Genomic DNA, 21339 nt, shown 5'->3' with positions numbered 1-21339 from the left:
CTAGTGCAATCTTCAGTAGACAGTATCAATGTAAACAAGGGCTATCTTCAGTAGACAGTCTAAATCCAAACTATTGCTACCTTCAGTAGACAGTTTGAACCATAACTAGTACTATCTTCAGTAGGCAGTATCAATGCAAACTAGTGCTATCTTCAGTGGACAGTAAAATGCATACTAGTGCTATCTTCACTAGACAGTCTAAATACAAACTAGTGTTATTTTCAGTAGACAGTATAAATGCAAACTAGTGCTATCTTCAATAGACAGTAAAATGCAAACTAGTGATATATATATATATATATTACACGTATATCAATACAGTATGTATTGGACTCGCTACACTGTGTTTCACGTTGCTAAACGATCATCAGGCGAATGACTACAAACTACGGAGGTTTTTTCTTCTTCCTGGCAGTGTTGCCATGTCGACATTGCTTATGAATTCAGTCCGTTTGTTTAACGATCTGTTTGGATCGCTTTTTATTAAAGGAAATTGCCAATTTCTCTTCGAGGCATAGATTGCACATACCCGTTTTGCGCCTAAAAGTATTTGATTTGAGGATGGTTTCCCAGGATATATCATATTTAACATTATTGTCTTTCAGACTCCAAATGTGTTTAGATAATTCGGTTTCGTTCTTGTATTTTTGATATATCCTGGGTAAACGACTTAACATGGTTATTATACCTTTCGGGTATTGAATTTGCCACCAGAAGAGAAATACATAGGTTTACAAAAAAGCCCAAACAGACTGGAACAAACTGACGTTATAAGCAAATGTCGACATGGCAACACTTGATATCATCACTACTGCTTCTGATGAAGAAATTGCCCTTAAAGGGAAATGCGTCAAAGCAGTAGTGAGTCCAATACATACTGTATTGATATACGTGTAATACTACTGCTCTTTTTTTTTATTTCGAGCACTCTTTTACAGCAGTTTGTGATAACTTTTTTCGTGTATATATATATATATATATATATATTCAGTAGACAGTATAAATGTCAACTAGTGCTATCTTCAGTAGACAGTACTAATGTAAACTAGCACTGAGTACTATCTTCAGTAGATAGTATAAATGCAATCTGGTGCTATATTCAGTAGACAGTTAACTAGTACTATCTTCAGTATACACTTTTAAGGCAAACTAGTGTTACCTTCAGTAGAAAGTATAAATGCAAACTAGTACTATTGCTAGTAGACAGTATAATACAAACTAGTGCTATCTTCAGTAGATAGTAAACTAGTGCTTTCTTCAGTAGTTAGTAAACTAGTGCTATCTTCAGTAGATAGTCTACATCCAAACTAGTGCTATCTTCAGTATACAGTATAAATGCAAGCTGGTGCTATATTCAATAGACAGTATAAATGTCAACTAGTGCTATCTTCAGTAGACAGTAAAAAAATCTAACTAGTACTATCTTCAGTAGACAGTATAAATGCAAGCTAGTGCTATATTCAGTAGACAGTATAAATGCAAACTAGTGATATCCTCAGTAAACAGTATTAAAGGAAATTATAGTGCTATCTTAAGTAGACGGCATAATTGCAAGCTATAGTGCTATCTTCAGTAGACAGGAGCGACTCGGTTTTTAGCGACAGCTATAATGGATGAAATCAGCCCTTGTTTGATCTCTCAAAAACGATAGGTTGTTGGTCGTCATTATATTTAGACGCTCTATGCGAAATCATGCGAGATTTTCTTGACAGAAAACAGAGAATTGTGCTTTAAATCCCCGTTAAAATCATTTCGCGCTTCTGTTATAGACTTGCAAAATTGAACATTTCACATTACTAATCGAAATAATGCACATTTCTGCTCATTTTAACCTTGAATTTATTTACTTAAAGCTAGACAGATTGCGATTTCTATTTGAAATCTCACATCACTGAAATCTCATGTGACAGTATTATGCCAAAATAGTTAGTGCTATTGATGACAACTTTGCGGGAGGGAAGGAGGATCTAAAGTAGAAATTTATCAACACAATTCGATAGCCAATATAAGCGGTTCCGGTATGTCTGCTAAGTTTCCTTTGGATAGGCTTGCTGTCTGTAAATTAAGCCTACTGTTATAGGCATTCTAAGTATCCAATCTATCAAAATAAAGCGATGTTTCCTAATCGCGAAAATAGATTAATCATTGTGCAATAGGCCTAAATAAATCAGCAATGTGGGGCAGTAGAGCTAATCATTACTCCCCATTCCAGAAAAGTACAGAACTATTTTTTTTTATTAACAAAATATTATCCAGTTTTGCCAAATGAAACATGGCTTAATCCTATTCCTTTAAGTAGTCCTAATTGGCAATAAAAGTCAAATTTTAAAATTTGTTCAATTTTTGGATCGAAATAAGGGCCAACAACATGCATTTTAGGGCGTTTTTCGACCTCTTTCGTATTCTGTGTCAATCAGGCCCAAAGACTAATTTCAAGTTATGCATTCTAATTTTTGGAAAACACATTTTACTCAAGATTTTGAATGCTTAGACTTGCATGTATTTGGACCATTTTACCTCAGATTGCAAAAATATTAAAATTTGACTTTTATTGCCAGTTAGGACTAACTAAAGGATTAGGATCTAGCTATGTTTCATTTGGCAAAACAGGATAATATTTTTTTAATTCCAAACAATTAGTGCTGTATTTTTCTGGAATGGGGAGTAGGGCCTTATTATTATGGAGTCATTTCGACAACACCCCTATTTGGTTGGAAAGGACATTGAACCTTTACATAGTGGTCAAGTTCAAAATTGCTAGACTTAGAAACAACAATAGTGTGTTCTTCTAGTCATAGGCCTATATATAAAGGATTAAAAAAGTATAGTTTGACATATTTGTGGTGTTGGCCTACGGTTGGAGTTATTGGCAAGCCAAAGAAGTAAGAGGTAGCCTTGTGACGTCATATGCCTAATTTGGGTTCCACAGGTGGCGAAAATAAAGATAGCTCCAATTTGGTTGAAAATTGTCTTTTGTCTTGCCATGAGAAATCAGGAAAAGAAAATTTAGCTCTTATTTGTAGGATGTTTCGTTACCTTGATAGTAAAACAGGACAATACCCACATGTCCACTGAGTGGCACTGGACCTAATGGTCGTGTTATCTGAATAAGAAAGCACTCTAGAAAGAGGCAGGCCTTTCAATAAACATCAAAATTGATGGGTACCAATCATTTTGATACACCCTGATTTAGGACCAACGACGCGATATTCCTGTGATAATTTGAAACAGTTATTTCGTGCTCCATGATCAATTAAAAATTAGGGGGTAGGAACAACAAATTATTCATGACGATGCGTGAGATTTTACTCATTTTCCAGCTTTTTGCGTGAGATTTACTACCTATATAGGCGTGATATTATAATACCTTGGCGTGAGACCGTGAGAAAGTGACCCAATGCGTGAGACTCACGGCCAATGCGTGAGAGTTGACAGCCCTGATCATGATGTTGCTCATACGCGTCTAGCACCCAACATTGAGTTACACACGTTCAACTTACAAACTTCTACCAAATGATTCGAGTCACTAAAACAAGCTGGACATATCAAAATGATTGGTGCTATTCAATTTTCATTGATAATGGGTGATCCAAACACATTAAATTTCAACATAATATCCAAATAATTTGCAGATTAATTGTAAAACAAGTAATAAATTATACATTCTGGACATTTCATGAGCATCCAATGTTGTATTTGGAAGAGGCAGGCCTTTCAGTAAACATCAAAATTGATGGGTACCAATCATTTTGATACACCCTGAATTAGGACCAACGACGCGATATTCCTGTGATAATTTCAAACATTCATTTCGTGCTCCATGGTCCATTAAAAATTAAAATTATATTACTATAAGTTTTTGAACCGTAAAAAAGTTGCATATAATAATGGTTTGTCCTTGAAAATCACACAAATTATAAAAAGTTGTTGTACTGTGAAAGAATAACGGTCAAGTTAACGTCCATAATGCAAAACACCCGGGCATTTGTGAGGAAGCTTATACATAAACTTATGCAATGAATGGAAAGCTCAAATCTGAATGGAAAGCTCAAATCTTCAATACCAGAAAATAAAATCATATTCGGACGAAGATACGACAGGTAGGTAAAATACTGTACTGATAAAATAGTGAAATAATATGTTGCCATAGTAACAGGCAAAACCATAATGTATAGTTTCGTAAGATATGGCTAAGGCAAGTGTTTCAACATTGATCTATTCCAGAAAATAGCATGTAGGCCTATAGAGGAGTATAGCCTAAAAGAAATGTGGATTTTCAAGTTTTCTTTCTGAATACAACTGGAATTTCAGTTGCCAATGTTACTGGGATAAACTTGGTAAATGCAATTAAATGAAAGAAAAATTACGGAATTGTCAAAATGAGCTTCTCAAATTGAGTATTGCCGATGTGGAACAATCTTTCTGCTGGGTAGGGGTGTGCATCATAGCCCATTTATATAGAGCCCATCAGGTGTAACTAACGATAAACTGTGTGGGCAAATACCAGGGAAGTTACCAAGAATGGTGTACTTGGTGGGAATTATTTTCTCGACCCAAAGATGAAATAATTTATTACTGGGTAGGTACTGGACAGCTGTAATTATTTTATTGTTATTATTATTTTTAAATTCCTTGTTGTCTTTTTGCCCTGTTGCTGTTAACTTGTTTTCCTTAAATAATTTTTGTTTTCTTCATTATTTGTTTTTCTTGTTGCCGTATTGCACTGTTGCTGCTCAATTTCATTATTTCAGTTTCAGTATAGACAGTATAAATGCAAACTAATGCTATCCTCAGTAGACATTATAAATGCAAACTAGTGCTATCTTCAGTAGACAGTATAAATGCAAACTAGTGATATCTTCAGTAGACAGTATAAATGCAAACTAATGCTATCTTCAGTAGACAGTATAAATGCAAACTAATGCTATCCTCAGTAGACAGTAAAAATGCAAACTAGTGCTATCTTCAGTAGACAGTATAAATGCAAACTAGTGCTATCTTCAGTAGACAGTATAAATGCAATCTAATGCTATCTTCAGTAGACAGTATAAATGCAAACTAGTGCTATCTTCAGTAGACAGTAAAAATGCAAACTAGTGCTATCTTCAGTAGACAGTATAAATGCAAACCAGTGCTATCTTCAGTAGACAGGAGCGACTCGATTTTAGCGATGAAATCAGCCCCCAGCAAACACAAAACGTTTTCGACATCATTCGCAAAAGGTTATAAAAGGTTGTCAGAAAACGTTTGTCGGGTTATATAAAGGGTATATTAAGAGTATAAAACGTTTTCTTAACCTTAAAAAACATTTATTGATAATCTACTGCTCAGCAAACAAAAATGTTTTACAGAAAACGTTTAAATGTCGGGTTATATAAAGGGTATAAAACCGTTTTAATAACATTCCAAAAACGTTCTTGAAAACTTGATACAAAACATTCTAAACAGAATGTTATTTTAGGGTTGAAAAAATATTTTGCGAAAAATATTTGCCCAAAATATTTCAATAACGTTTTAAAAACGTTTTCATGACCTTTATATAACCCGACATTTAAATGTTATTAAAAGGTTTTGAAAAAACATTTTAAGAACATTTCTGTGTTTGCTGGGTTCAAACATTTTAACATAATGTTATTTAAATATTGACACAATATTTGGCAAAAATAGTTTACAATAACATTTTTTGAAAACATTTAAAAATATTGTTGTAGTGTGTTTTCATACAAAACGTTTTAAAACGTTATCATGACCTTTATATAACCCGACATTTTAATGTTATTAAAACGTTTTTACCTAAACCAAAAGCCAAAATATAACTTATTTAAAACGTTTTTAAAACGTTTTTGTGTTTGCTGGGCCCTTGCTTGATCTCTTTGACTAGGAAAAAATAGGTTTTTGGCCGTCATATGCGCTAATATGTGAAACCAGTAGTGGTACTGGTACAGATAACAAATTAGGAATCTTGTAGTGTATTTTTAAGTGATTTCAATTTTTAAGTGATCTCAGAAGTAACCGTACAAGCCAAGGTGATTGGTAAGAAACCTCCCATGCAGCTTAGCTCAAACAAGGGTCGTGCGTTATGTCCATGCACAAGTTCGTCATACGCGCTAAGTGCCCAACATTGAGTTCACATTTTTCTGACGTTTGCTCCGATTGGTTCTCCCTATCGAAGAGTGTATGAAAAACATCTCTTGAAAGTTATGGTATGGAAAAAATAAGCCCTGTCATAAAAATTTATACCTTCGCCCAAAAAATTACTCTGAAGCGGAAAAGTTACTTATAAAGTCAAAAATATGTACAGTACTGCACGAACACCCGGTAGTTAGAGCAGAACTGAAGAATATTTCAATAGGCCAATTCACATCAAAAGTTTTAAAAGTTTATTCTTATATGTATACATAGCATTTTTAATAAATTTCCATTATTATCACATAGCTGTTGTTGTTGTAGTTGTTGTTGTTGTTGTTGTTGTATTTCAAGTTGCTTGATTTTGTTTCTGATTTGTTCATTTTGTGTACATCTTTAATATTTATGATGTTTGTATACGTACTTTTGTATGAGGGCCTGTTGGATAGCAGTGCTTGTCATTGAAGCCATTTATTACGCTCAATAAAGAAAGATTACTATCTATAAGAATCCAATTCGGCTGTATTTTTTGGACTCATAAACTCTAGAACCACACACAATTAATAGGCCTATTAGGTCTACATTTTGCAGATAGTGATCACGCTCATTAGTCCCTATTCAAGGCAAGAACATTAGCTTTTAACCAATTAAAAATGTGGATTATGTATTCTGGCTGTTGAGTATGGTCTACTAATATATCCCCTTACGACAATGAAATGTGTGTCAGGTCAAAACCGATAAATCGGCAGTAGGCCTACTTGGAATTGAAAAATCGGCAAAAATAAAGTATCTCTTTTAAAGTTTCATTCTGGAAAATTTGAAGATCAAATCTTGTGAACTTTTATTTTTTCCTTCAATTTCAATAATGCCTATCTGTGTTTTTTATATGGGTAACTTACGTTACTAAATGTTATTAAACATTGCCACTCACAGTCATAGCCTATGCGTTTGCGTCAGAAAGGGGTAGCCCCCACCATATGACAATATCATTCACGTTTTGAGCAAAAAAGGGCATTGTTAAAGTGCAATATATTCGCTAGATCGCTAAAGAATTGTGTCTTTCCCTGAAAACTACGCAAAATACTATTACCTTTTCACCTCTACAATTTGAATGCTAATGCTTTAAGGGATCCAAAATGAGCGTTTATTGCGTTTCGACAGTATTTTTTGTGGGACATGAGAGCACCTCAGACCTATCGAATTGCATTCTGAATACGAAGCATGTCTTTCTGATATCAAATAATTTTCATTTTTAAAAATCACTATATAATACAAATTTTATGACAAATTGTAAAAATTTGATATTTTTCAAATTTTGATATATAACAGTCCTCGAAGTAAATTATATAAATCTAATGATATATTCTTAAAGTGTATGTAGCAGGGAGGAAAAGCCGACGGTCAATTGAAAATTTTGACCTTTCATATTGAAGATATGGATTTTTTCCCAAAAAGACCTAATTTTTTTTTGGGTGTTTTGGGAAAAAAATCCATATCTTTAATACGAAAGGTCAAAATTTACAATTGATCGTCGGCTTTTCATCCCACCTACATACACTTTAAGTATAAATCATCAGATTTATAAAGTTTACTTCAAGTACTGTTAAATATCAAAAATATCAATTTTAATGATTTGCCATAAAATGTGTATTAAATTGCGAATTTCAAAAATCAAAATTATTTGATATCGGAATGACATTCTTCATATTCAGAATGCAATTCGATATGTCTGATGTGCTCTAATGTCCCAAAATAAATACTGTCCAAACGTTCATACCCCAGCCCTTAATGCTAATGCTACCGGTATCTATTCATTAAATTCCATTTGTGCCGTCGAATGTTAACATCTAGGTCACATACATCATTAATAAAGCCTTAATGTACGATTTCTTTCAAAGTTTAAATTTTTTATATACTCAAAATGCTGAAATAATGCTAGTAATAATTATCTGGAAGGGTTTCTGTCCATTTTGAGCTGAAATAACAAGGTAAAGTGAAAAAAAAACCCTGCTGGTTATTTTGGCCGTTTAACACGCAGTTCTATGGGAAGACATAATGTCATAATTCTTTGAATTATGACATTGGGGTGTCGAACTTTGCTCTGTTGACCTACAAACACAACAAATTTGGCTGATTCCATTTAGGTGCAAGTTGGGACATGTGTAAACATTACAAATATGCCAAAAAAATCAGGTTTGAAGAAAAATTACCAATTTCATATTATAAGATCGTACATTAAATGGCTATAGGTTTTTCACCACAATTTCATGTTCACTTCTTTCAAAGAAGCCTATTCCCAAACTTTGTTGTTTTTGCATTATTTCTGCTCAGTGAACATTGTTAAGCAACCATGAACAGTGGGGTCTGTTTGATTGTTTCGTCGATATGTAAATAAATCAGTAATATTTTTCTTCATTTGTCACTCGTTTCTATGCCAGCCGACCTATATATAAAACAACTAGGGGATCCTTTTTGTATCGGTAGCATTTGTTAGCAAGTCAGTGGTTCCCACATCTCTGAGAATGTCTCGTAGGCTAATTAGCGTTTGCCTTGTTAAGATGATCTTAAAAGATACGGGGAAAGAAACGTAATAAAATTCTCCACCAAACAAGATTCTTTTGTATAATGCCTGATGGTACTTTGAAGTATAGAACATTTCTCAAACTTCGGGACGCACCATTAGATTTCCAGGCGGCTGGAAATTTTGAAAAAACTTAACACTCACTACAAGAGCAAAAAACTTTCCTGACTATCACCATACTTTGCCCATTGTCACTAAAGAAGAAGAAGAAGAAAACCCCAACCTGGCCAATACCTGAAACAATTGCCCCGACATGAACTTCCATCCCCCAATTCGTATCGTCTTCTAGAATGGGATGATAACATACACTGTAAAAGTCATAGAACACTTGGCACCAGTGTTCTGTCTCTGTTTCCAAGATAGTTATGAAAAGATGTCTGCATATCCATACTAAAATTTGCCTTAAACAGTGTCGCCTTACCTAGTACTATCACAAAAAGGAAACATTGTTACATTAATATTTGATTTTGAAAAATAAGACAACATTTTCAAAACTTAGAACACATATGTAACACCTTTTGAACACTTGACACGTGTTCTTATTTCCTTATGCCTTTCTTTGTTTCATTTGAACACTGGTGTTCTTGTAGTTTGAACACTTATCTGAAATATTTTAGAAACTTATTACACATGTGTCATGTGTTCAACTGTATCTTATGAACACGTCTCAGGTGTCCACACTAGTGTTCTCTAAATAAGTTGAACACGTGTCATGTGTTAAAAAACCGTTACATTAATGAACGCGTTCCATGTGTTCTGGCCAATTTACAGTGTACCAGACGATGATTGTTATACCATGTCTGTATGTTCTTTTTTCCCTTACACCAGGCCCAAGTACAGGTGAATAAAAATGGAAAAACAAAAAACGTGATGATCAATATGATTTGCATAATGTTTTTTTCTTCTTCTTCAATTGATTGTTTCATGTGAAATTGAAAAAAGAAATGACCATATTATCATTTTCAGTGAAATTCCACTTGTTAACAAGCTTTCTTTTCGTCAACCCCATTACCTTTGTCGCAACATACCAGGTGATGATCAAAACTCATAATTATCTCTGGTCATTACCTTCATGGAGCTGAATACGATAAAGTTAATGATTTAGGCTATATGACACTTTTTCCAAAAACATTACAGGTTTTTGAATTCCTTCTGACAACATGGAGGAAAGAGGATCACCTTGCGACCGCAAATACAAGAAGACATTTCCTCTCGTGTTTGGTACTTTACAGTTAGCCTTTGGTGTGTTGTCTTTGGTTTTAGCTATTGCTATAGCAATAGTGGATACTCAGTATCACCTCAACTTTGAACTTCGAGAATATGGAATAATATGTGGCGGTTGGCCAGTAAGTAGAATGTAGAAATAGTATAAAGTGAAGGATAAGCAAATAAAATTGCCATCAGCTAGGTATTTTTTCACATGACATAATTGGCAAAAATGAAGAAAACGGCATTGTTAATATTGCGCTCCATTCAAAAAGCGATACAGACATTAAATGATAATGCATTGTGGGACGGTTTTGAATTTTAGATGTTAAAATCCTTTAAACATGTTAAAGAAATTACTTAATGATATCAATGGGTAGTTACACTACAAGATTCCTATTATGGCCGTCTGCACAGGTACACCGTCGCATGCAAGGTACCTGACTGGTACGAGTAGGCCTACCTATACAGAGTACCAATGCTATTACAAGACCCTCCAGCAGTGGTACTGCACTGGTACTACACTGGTACTCCCTGTATAGTACTGGTCAGGCCTAGTGGTACTGGTGCAGATAACAAATTAGGAATCTTGTAGCGTATTTGTGATTTCAAGTTTTTAAGTGATCTCAGAAGTATAACCATACAAGCCAAGGCGATTGGTAAGAAACCTCCCATGCAGCTTAGCTCAAACAAGGGTCGTGCGTTATGTCCATGCACAAGTTCGTTCAGTCATCTGTAATTTTAAAATTATACATGTATCATGTTTATGGTGTTGAAAGAGCATTACGCTTGCACCTTTAAACTCCTAATATTTTACGCTGATCAAGTTGCCCCCTCAACTGATTCAAATAATCGGCCTGATATTGAATCAGATTTGGCAAAAGATGTCACAAATACTTAATTTGTATTTGATAACGCTGCAAGCTTCTGTCATTTTCATATACAAATGTCACTCAAATCAATATATAAAATTCATCATTATTCTATATATTTTATTTTTTTGGAAATTGTGTTTATGCTCAATATCATCATACGCGTTTTCAAATGGAACACCACGAGAAATGATGGTCACTTAGCTCTTAATTGTTCAGGCCTTTATGTTGCATGCGTCCTTGGACTCAACCAACCAAGCAACTAACATCATCAGACCTGATCAAGAGGCCATTATTTCTGGTAACCATGGTAACGATCAATATTGTCCACCCTTATCAAAAATATTGTTTTAGGATATTTGCTCTTATCTATATATGACAAGAGTTGACATAAAATGAACCTTGCTGTAAGTGTTAAACAGGTAACAGATAACGGAAGCTAACGGAATTGGTATCCGAAGTGGTGTGAATGAAGTAAATTGATTTGAAAGACACAGCTGAGCCTTTTTTGCGACAGTGTAGCGGGAAACATATAGGCATTGGTAGATTTATAAAAACAGTGAACCATTTTACCATTAACAAAATTATATGTGCAATATTATTGTGGCTTTTTTGTTTGTTTGTTTGTTTCGTTTGTTTGTTTTTGCAGGCGTATATGTTGGTGGGTATAGTCGGCATCGTCGTCAGTAGGAAAGAACGTATGAAACTGGTAAGACGGTTTTCTAAATTCACAATATTACACAGTACATGCATTATATACAGCACTAATTGTTTTGGAATTAAAAAATATTATCTTGTTTTGCCAAGTGAAACATAGCTAAATCCTAATGCTTTAGCTAGTTCTAACTGGCTATGAAATTTGTACAATTTAATAAAAAATGGACCAAAACTGCATGGTTTTTTTTACAATAAGAAGTCATACAATAATAAGAATAAGCATACAAACTATAGGCTAAGAGTTTGCTCATAATTTGTTAATATTTTATGTTATTTTTGATATTTGGTTATGAAAAAGATTAGAAAATGTGTTTTCAAAAAATAATAATGCATAACTTGAAATTAGTCTATGTACAAGTCTTTGGGATGGCTTGTCACAGCATAATTATGAAAACGCCCTAAAAACGCACGTTTTTGCCCTTATCTCCAAACATAAAAATTTGACTTTCATTGCCAGTTAGAACCAAAGGATTAGGATTTAGCTATGTTTCATTTGGCAAAACAGAATAATACTTATATTAATCCAAACAAATTAGTGCCGGTTTTTTTTCTGGAACAGGGAGTAGTATCTTGTCAGTCACTTTCACTTACCTTGTCAAATTAAATGGTATAGTTCTGATTGAGTTCTTTGGAAAACCAATGGGGTTCTTTGTAAAACAAAAACAAAATCTCTAGCCAAGAAAATTGTTCTTTCTTGAAGAACCTTTAAGAAACCATTAAGAAATACCCCCAAATGGTTCTTATTAGAACAGAAAAAAGGTTCTTTATTCAAAAAATTATTTTTAGAACCACAAAGGGTTACCACTAAAGGTTTTTTTTATAGAACTTAAACATTGCTTAGGATGCTGTATACGGGACAAAAAGGTCCTAAAGTTGTACTTTTTGCAAAGCTTGCTAGAGCGCAAAGCATATGATAAAATGATGCCCTTGATTCAACAGTGGTTTTACCACTTCCTGGAACGTCAATGAATTGCAACCACTTCACTTTCCAATCTTGAGTAAATCATGGATTTGGGATCAAAGGTCATTAAGGTATCACTTCCGGTGTAAAACCAAATACTTTGTACCGATACCGGTCTAGTATTAAATATATGAATACTTGGTACTAGCACACAAGACCACTAGCCTACCAAATACTTTCAAAATTTATTAATAGCCAAGAAAAACATAGCACATTAACAGTATGTTCACACATATACAAATTGATGTTGCTTAATGTACACTTCGTATTTTTTTATGGGTCACTCCCGGTGTAAAACAAAAATACCTTCAAAATGCTTCTCATCCCATAAATTACGTACATGTAGGATAATGAAGGGACTTGCACACATGCATTGTTATTACCAAGTGTAATAAGTGTCTACAGAAAGCACATGGATTATGGGTCAAAGGTCATTAAGGGGTCACTTCCGGTGTAAAACCAAATCCTTCACAATGCTACCGTACTTATTCCACAAATTACGTAAAGACAGTGACGCTACTTGCACACATGCATTGCTATTACCCAGTGTCTATGAATAATACACATTTTGGGTTCAAAGGTCATTAAGGGGTTACTTCCGGTATAATACCAAATACTTTCAAAAACTTGTATCAGCCAAGAAAAACATAACACAAATTATGACGGTATGTAAACACAGGGATTATTGTTGCCTTGTGGATTTTTTTAAGGTAAAAGGTCATGAAGGGGTCACTTCTGGTCCGAAACGAAATTCCTTGAAAATGCCTCTTCTGGCCCATAATAGCAGAGTGATGATATACGTGTACACATGCATTGACATTAGCCAAAGTCCTGGGTGTTCAGATATTTTTGGGTCAAAGGTCATTGAGGGGTCACATCACAGCTGTGTACGTGGTCTTGGATACCACAGATAGGTCTAGTTTCTATTTTTGATAGTTATTTGATTGGCAATGATTAGCTATGATTGTTGCAATATTGTACTATCTCATAACCATTAATCATTATTTATCTACTGTCACATTTATATCTTGATATTCTTATTCCCTGTCACTGCAGTACTGGTTGTATTTAGTTCTCAGCATTTTGACCGTACTTGGAGGTGTCATTCAAGCCATTGCCTGTATATCTGAAAGATCAACTTATTGTCCAGCAAAGGAAGATATATTTCATCCACTCCTGTCGCACAAAGACTGCCAGTACAAGGAATACCTAGTGAAATATATAGACACCTTGGACCAGGATCTTATAGCCAGTGTCAAAAAATCAAAAGAGGTGTGTTGAGGGTTTGTGGGTGTCAGCAAGTCAGCAGTTGCTGACAAGGCCCCCTGCTGATACACCAATCACAAAACGAACTGTAAAAATGAAATTCAGGTTATACGCTTGGCTAATTCTGGCCTGCATAGAATTCAAGTTAGCCGCGACCCGCGGGTCAAAACACCATTAACTGTAGGAAAAGCTAGGAAAGGGTCAATTATAAGAAAACTTTATTGAATAAAACACTTGCAATGTATTGCCTTATTAATTTTTATGATTTATGTTGTAGGCTTCATATCGTTTTGGGGTTTTGGGTTTTTGTTGTATAAACGATATATCAGATTGCGGTATATGATAGATGCAAAAAGGCAATAACACAATGAGCTTTGTGGTTAATAATAAGCAAGCAAACCACGAATTAATTTAATTCATAAATTGCATATGCAGATTTGACTCAAATTTGCAATTAATGAGGTATGGCAATGTCCTGGGGCAATGTGTCACGACAAGCGATGTCTATTCAACATCTCGTTCAACATGCCCGGTCAACTTGTTAAACTAGGGGATAGATAAAAGGCGAGTTATGGGATGGTGAGTTAATGAGAGGTAGTAGACAAGACTTCAAAGAGCAAAAGACGAGTTAGTAGACAAGGGACCGGGAAAAAGGGAAGTCATGGGAAGGCAAGTTGATAGTCCAGATGGAGTTGGTGCACAAGGGCAAAAGGCCTACCCAAGGTTGTCATCTACGTCACACCAGGGATAGCTAGGGATTTCCCTGGTCACACATCTACGCATCATGGCGGACATGGATACTGTAAGACAATAAAAATCTGCAAGCAAAAAATAAATATATAAATAAAAATCTGCAAGCCTTCGTGTAAATGTGAAATGTTATCTCGCATGATTGTCTTTTCGAACTTTTTACTAACGTATATACGTTTTTGTTTATTACAAAAGTGCAAACATATGCGTGTAGAAAGAATGAAAAATTATCCAGTTTCATTCCCTTCTTTGGAAAAGGCGTTGCGTCGATCATCTTTTGACACACTGGATCTACCTCTTTGGTAGAGCCCAGGCTACTTTGCTAACAGGGGCTTTTCCACCTCTGGTCCACGGTTCCCCCTACCTACTACCTACCTAGGCATACCTACCTACCTACATGTTTGTTGGTGGGTGGGTGTGGTTAGCATCAAATAACAAATTATTATGTCGACTTGTCATATTCTGCATACAGCAAGAGTTTTTAATAAACGTATAAAAGTCGATACTAAATTTTCCCATGTGTGAAACTTTGGGTATTTTACTGGAAATAACTTTCTCCTTGACATTCAGCTGTGAAAAAAATATATAAAAAGTTTATCGTTGTATAACATGATAATGCAATGTTCTATCGTGTTTTGAATGTTTGAGAAAAGGTCGTCTGTAAAGGGATAGCATTTCATTAACCAAATATTTAAGACAATCTCGCAACACACTTAGCTCCATGCTAACACCACAACGTTGTATTACGTTGTAGCAACGTTGTTACAACTTCACGACGTTGTAACAATGTTGTGTTATTATAAACCTCCTTTTTCTTTCTTTGTTTTTCTAGATCATTAGCATAGTTTTCTCGCTAGGAGCAGCGCTTAACTTGTTCCAATACGTGATTGGGTTGTGTGTTTTAAGTGCGTTCCATGATGATTATGTCGCGGTAGAGCGAACGGACCAATGGGGTGGTTTGGAGAAAACCAACAAATCAGATGAAATAGAATTGGTAAGGCTTGTTATAAATTATATTGAAACAAAATTTTCTCATATGCTAGATAAGCCCCTAGGTTACAATCATGGGAAATATGAAAGAGGTACTATCCAGAAGTTGAGATATGAGGGTGGAGGTAGAACTTTTTGAATGACCCTCGTATAAGTAAAATTAAGCTATACATGTATAAAATAATGGGATGGGCGGCGACATCTCACGCCTATTTCAGTGCTTGCAATGGCGGAAAACAGGAAATACGTTTGAATGCGGAGACGAAGAAACTTTAGTCCACAAAATGTCCAGATGACTTTAGAATGATCGCTTAATGGTTTAATTGGTTTCTGCAAGATATCAGGAAAATCGTTTTTTCTTTGGTCCGAGGTGGAGTAATTTTTTTTTGTTGCTCAGATGGTGTGACAAATTGTTTTTGTTTTTTTCAAAAAACTACCAATCCCCCTGATATCGAATGGTGCGTCCCTTATACCGACTCTTCAATTTCAATGCTTTGAATAATATAGATATTGCATAAAAACACATTTTGTTTATACTGGCTCAAAATGATATTACAAACTTGACCGTAACCATGGTAACGGTAAACCGTGAACATTTCCATTAAGTACGCCATTACAGGATAATTGAATCAATGTCAACTTGTAGTTTGCGGAATTTTTCGTTTTTCCAGCAATGTTGCAATACTTGTGCGTAGTATGGGTATATCTTATCTCATTCCCTCCAATATTGAATATTATTTTGTACAATTATAGACGAGTTTTGCCAATGCCTCTGATTGATTTGGTTGATTTTGTGGACAGAGACATAATGGACAGAATTATTGGCCTTAATTGGCTCTCTGGACATTTCTGGACAAATTATCAGATTGATACACAATTTTAGCCTGTTTTTTTATCAAGACATTTCTGTAGAGATCAAGACATGGTATGGCTAGAATTATTGGCTTTTATAGATGTATTGGGCACATAATATTGACAAAATATAGTTTTGTTTGACATTTGCTGTTCTTAGTGTAATTAATAAGAGTCACTTACAATGGTGCATCACTTTTGTGTAACAAAACATTTATTTGTAAACATATACACGCATCTTTGGTACATTAAGCCTATAGGTTGACAATACCACAAGTCAAATTACTTATACGGTGGGCATAAGAATAGTCATACAGAGATATCTGTCTGTCTGTCTCTATCAATGGTCAACTGCAGATCCGTCGGATAACGTTTTTCAATGGGACTTTGCTGCTTGGATGATGTCACAATGAGGTTAGCATTTATTCCGTATTGAAAAGCGTGTTCCGATGGATCTGCACTCGGTCGGCCTCCTGTGTAATGTGGGCTATTCCAGACAATAGATGCACATGCACTATTGAGGAGTTCGGATTTCCGGACTTTTTGTCCAGTCGTGACTGTTGGAAATCCAGACTTTTATCTTGTCCAAAGGCGAAAAATCCAACAGAAAATAGTTCAAAATCAGAAATCCTCAATTTGAGAGCTTATTTTGGACTTTTTCATGATTTTTCATTCATTTAATAGCATTTCTAAAATTTTCTGGAATTCCAGTCGTTTTCAGAAAGTAAACCTGCAAATCCTTTATTGAGAAGTTACCCTAAGGGGTATGCTTTCTGGAATAGCCCAGAGCAAGTTGACTGTATTCTTGTGCGCACACCATTAATCAATATAGCATTTTAGTATCATTGTTGTTTCACCATCCTGATTGTTTCTTCAACAATTTATAACACCTTAAAATGTGGATATTTAACGAGTACTTCAAGGTAAAAGGTCCAGTCGTGCTTGACCAATGTTCACAGCCCGAAGTGTCCATCTCTTTTTTCTTGGCATTACGGCCAGACTCCCCTACCGTAACCTGTTGTGCATGCGGGGTTTCACTTCTCCAGCACTATGTCTAATATAAGGGCATAGCACGATAGCACCATCAGCGCCGGGGGTTCGAACCCGCAGCCTTCTTATTATGAGTCAGAGCCCGTCCCGTGGAACCCGTACCGTTATTAGCCCTAAATCCTAATAGTTATCCTGCTGGAATACATTACACGTTCGTAATTTGCTAAACGTCTCGGCAGCTCCACATAATCTAGACCGCGGCATTATACAGATAATAACATATCGTGACCGAGAAAGCATCACGGTTCACCGCTTAACGGTTCTGTCGATCTAGGCTTTGAACCCACAAAGCTTTGATCGCATAGGCCCTACATATGGCCTCGCACACCAGTACTCTACATATATTTTCTATTTTCACAGTAAAAAATTGATATTTCATTTGAAATACATTTTTTATTTTCCTCGATGGTATAAAACACAACAGGGTGAATATTTAGACGCAACAGTCAGACCTCAATATCATAGATCTTCTAATGATGAAGTTGAGATAGTTTTATACATATATGATTGCCGTCCTTCTCGAAGGACTATAGCATACAATTTACACTAGAGATAAAGCTTTTTAACATTTATATTAACACGTTAACATCGCCGAAATTAACAGGTTAAAATGAACACTTGTTGTTGGAGGGTATACATGTTAAATAAGCTACGCGTATCTACCTGCACGTCTGCCTGCACGTTATGACCCTAATGGCTGGCCATAAGCGGGTGCGCCTCATAGTGGCATAATTTCCAATGGCACAGCTGCAGTCAGCATGCCATGCTCCATTTAATTTTATAACCATACTACATTTGACTCCATGATAAGAGTAGAACTCGAGTTTAAAGAGATTCTCAGTGATGATCGCCCTACATTATAAATAATCGGAGCTCAAAATATTTTTTTTGTCAGACGTCACTTGTCAATCGAACTCAGAAACGATTTGTTTACGAGTTGTGATGATTGTGTTCAACGCGGCGGTAAAACAGTGCGATTGTGCACCTTCAAACATACAAAAGTTAGGCCTTAGTAAATAAGAAACTTTCTTACCCGAAGGAACTATGTCAACAATGCCTAGAAAAGTTACCTTTTGCCTTGTTTAAGTACTGTAATTTTTGGTTTATTCCCACTTAGTCCAATACCATTTGGTCCAATGCCACTTGGTTCCAATCCTATTTGGTCCAGTTCCATTGGTTCCAATTCAGAGGATGATTTAAGCACTTCCCAGAAGTCTTGCGGTTAGCACAGCTGTGTGAGTGAACATGACACTACACATGACACCAATGCCCGCCCACTGCATACACACGTGCATGGTTAAATTTGAATTTGGACAGATATATTTACAATAAAAACACCTTCTAAAGGTTGGTCGATTTCACATTTTACGTTATCTACAGAAGGTGTGAATTATCCTTCATGCATACATCACTTTAGATCTAAAATCGACCAAGTAATGACGACACACGGGCAATTCTAAAACAACATCTTTTGCACAGAGTTCAATGGGATTTGAAAAGTAAAGTGGCAGTTGAAACTCTAGTGATAACACTTTTACGGTGCATGATGGGGCTTCCTTAAATCATCCTCTGGTTCCAATTCAATTTGGTCTAATCCCACTTCGTCCATCCAACTAGGGCTACCGGTATGTCCCACTTGGTCCAGTTCCCACTTGGTCCAATCCCACTTGGTTCCAATTCCATTTGGTCTAATCCCACTTCGTCCATCCAACTAGGGCCATGTCCCACTTGGTCCATGTCCCCCTAGGGTCATGTCCCAATAGGGCGATTTCTGCGATTCTTTTTCTCCGATGAAGACACCAGATAAATCAATCTTCCTTTTACGAGCTAGGCATTGGAGGGCAATATTATTTCTCCATAAAACGTTCCGGAATAGAAGTTTCAAATTTGCCGCCAATAATTATTATGGGATGTTCTCTCAAAATCAGTAACGGAAATGAGAGTAATTTTGTTTATCAACTGATCGATTTTTGAAAAATCTTGTTCCGTGATAGAGCAAAAAGGTTGTCCAAACGTTATGTATAGTAGTTTGAACGCGTCTTAAAAAATACCCTGTAACTATGACAACCATTTATAACTTACATTAATTGGTTGTACTCCAGAATTGCACTGTCCAAATTGTATTAATCTTTTGGAAAGTCCGATTAAAAAAAATAATTGACCATACATAATGACTATTATATATCGAAGTATACAGTTAACATAATATTTTTTAATAATCTCCAAGACATTTTGACATGCATAGATCACAATACATCCATGGCATTTTACACTTGCTACTGTTACGCAACATTTAGTTTATTTTATATCTACAAGGGACAAACAATCAGTGCGCAGCACACTGTTTTCCCAAGATGCTTTAAGCAAAGACATGAAATACAATTAAAATATATACAAAGATGCATTAATTAAAGTTTGCACATCATAAAGTAATAATAAAAAAACCGTACACATTCATTCTGCTAAAAATAGGTTGTTTTGATTTAGAATGAGATTTCGTTGTTCGTTGAGTTGAAATTACTGTCTATGGTAAAATTACTGTGTAAACACCGTCTGTGGTAAAATAATGATATCTTTCTCAATTATTACCTCTAGCCTATAGTACATAACTATTACACTTTCACTGGGTTGACGAGAAAGCATATGCCAATAATAATATTGTTTTTCTTCCTTTCCATTATTTTCAGACCAAATTTAGGAAAACAACCGATGTGAACTGACGACTAAATGATTGATCATTATAATGGTGAGTTAACATAACAGATAAAAAATAAACTAAAATAATGACGTATACATGGTGCATGGTGCTCAGCACCAACACATTGGTCTCTACACACACACTTATAAACGTTTTAATCAAAACTGTGTTACTATATGGTATATAATAATGTTATAATATAAATCTTATTTGTTAATACTTCACAACAGGTGGGTCAATTACATTATATACGATATATTTAATCAAAATCATACGAAGATACGTGGTAAATATAGTATTAATATTAATTTGTTCTGTAAACAGTACAGGTATGGGCGGAGTCACACGGAAACGGGGAGAATTACCAAGTCAGATTCCATTACGTTTTACTTGGCGGCGCGACGATAACATGATCTATTAAAATCAGGAATCATATATGACATGACAACATAGTTCGGCCGGAACATGGCCGGAAACAGTATGGAAATGCATGAATTATGGAATAAAGGAATGATTTAATTTAAATGAGTATAACTTTGTGCTTATATTACGAGTTGCTAATGTCAATGGATTTGTAAGACCTTATTGTTTTAATAACTCGAATAAACTTGTTACGGCTATTTCATTATAATATATTGGCAAGTACGTATTCCATTTATATTACATTTAAAAGTAAATCTTGTGTGATTTGGTCAAACATAAACATATATATTCAAACACCACAAGCCCTATTTTGACGGATTATTAGCTAGTTTAATCCATATAATCAACACAGCGGACGGAAACAAAATAATAAACGGGACGAAACATAATGCTAAAAATGGTCCGCAACACATGCACGCATCAAGGTTTTGGATCAAAATTGTACTGTACATATCTGTAAGCAAGGGGCGCACCATTGGATTTCCGTGGGCGTTTTTTGCCCCCCCCCCAAAAAAAAAAACGCCCACTAGTGAGACGTAAACAAAAATTTAGTCCCACGTATATCAAAAATAATTTCCCCACCCAGCCCTGTAAAAAGGTATACTTAATATTGGAAATAAACTAAAACAATTGCCGCCGTATAGACGAATCCAACGAGCCAAGTCATGGGCAGGATTTGGTCGGCCATTACTGGGTCCCCGCAGCACCAAACTGGTGTTGTGACTGCCCAATTGGGTGGATTAAAGCCGCTTAAAACTCGATGTTAGATTCTTTTGTGTTGTAAACTGTCATCATTCTTTTGTTTACGTGTAACACGGGTGATAGAATGCAGTTTAAGGGGTACTAC

At 35.4% G+C, this 21339-nt stretch overlaps 1 protein-coding gene across 1 annotated transcript; it reads left to right on the top strand.

Annotated features, from left to right (window-relative positions):
- The first annotated feature begins 3970 nt into the window (after positions 1–3970).
- Positions 3971–20120, top strand: LOC140161138 (uncharacterized). Its single transcript, XM_072184569.1, has 6 exons — positions 3971–4100; positions 9845–10053; positions 11435–11494; positions 13520–13735; positions 15312–15473; positions 20059–20120. The coding sequence occupies exons 2-6, from the start codon at positions 9868–9870 to the stop codon at positions 20089–20091; spliced, it is 657 nt and encodes a 218-aa protein (XP_072040670.1). The 5' UTR covers positions 3971–4100; positions 9845–9867; the 3' UTR covers positions 20092–20120.
- Positions 20121–21339: the final 1219 nt, after the last annotated feature.

The sequence above is a fragment of the Amphiura filiformis genome, chromosome 9 (genome assembly GCF_039555335.1).
Source record: "Amphiura filiformis chromosome 9, Afil_fr2py, whole genome shotgun sequence".
Lineage (NCBI taxonomy): Eukaryota > Metazoa > Echinodermata > Ophiuroidea > Amphilepidida > Amphiuridae > Amphiura > Amphiura filiformis.
The sequence above is the reverse complement of the archived record's forward strand: the minus strand, read 5'-3'. Positions and strand labels throughout refer to the sequence as shown.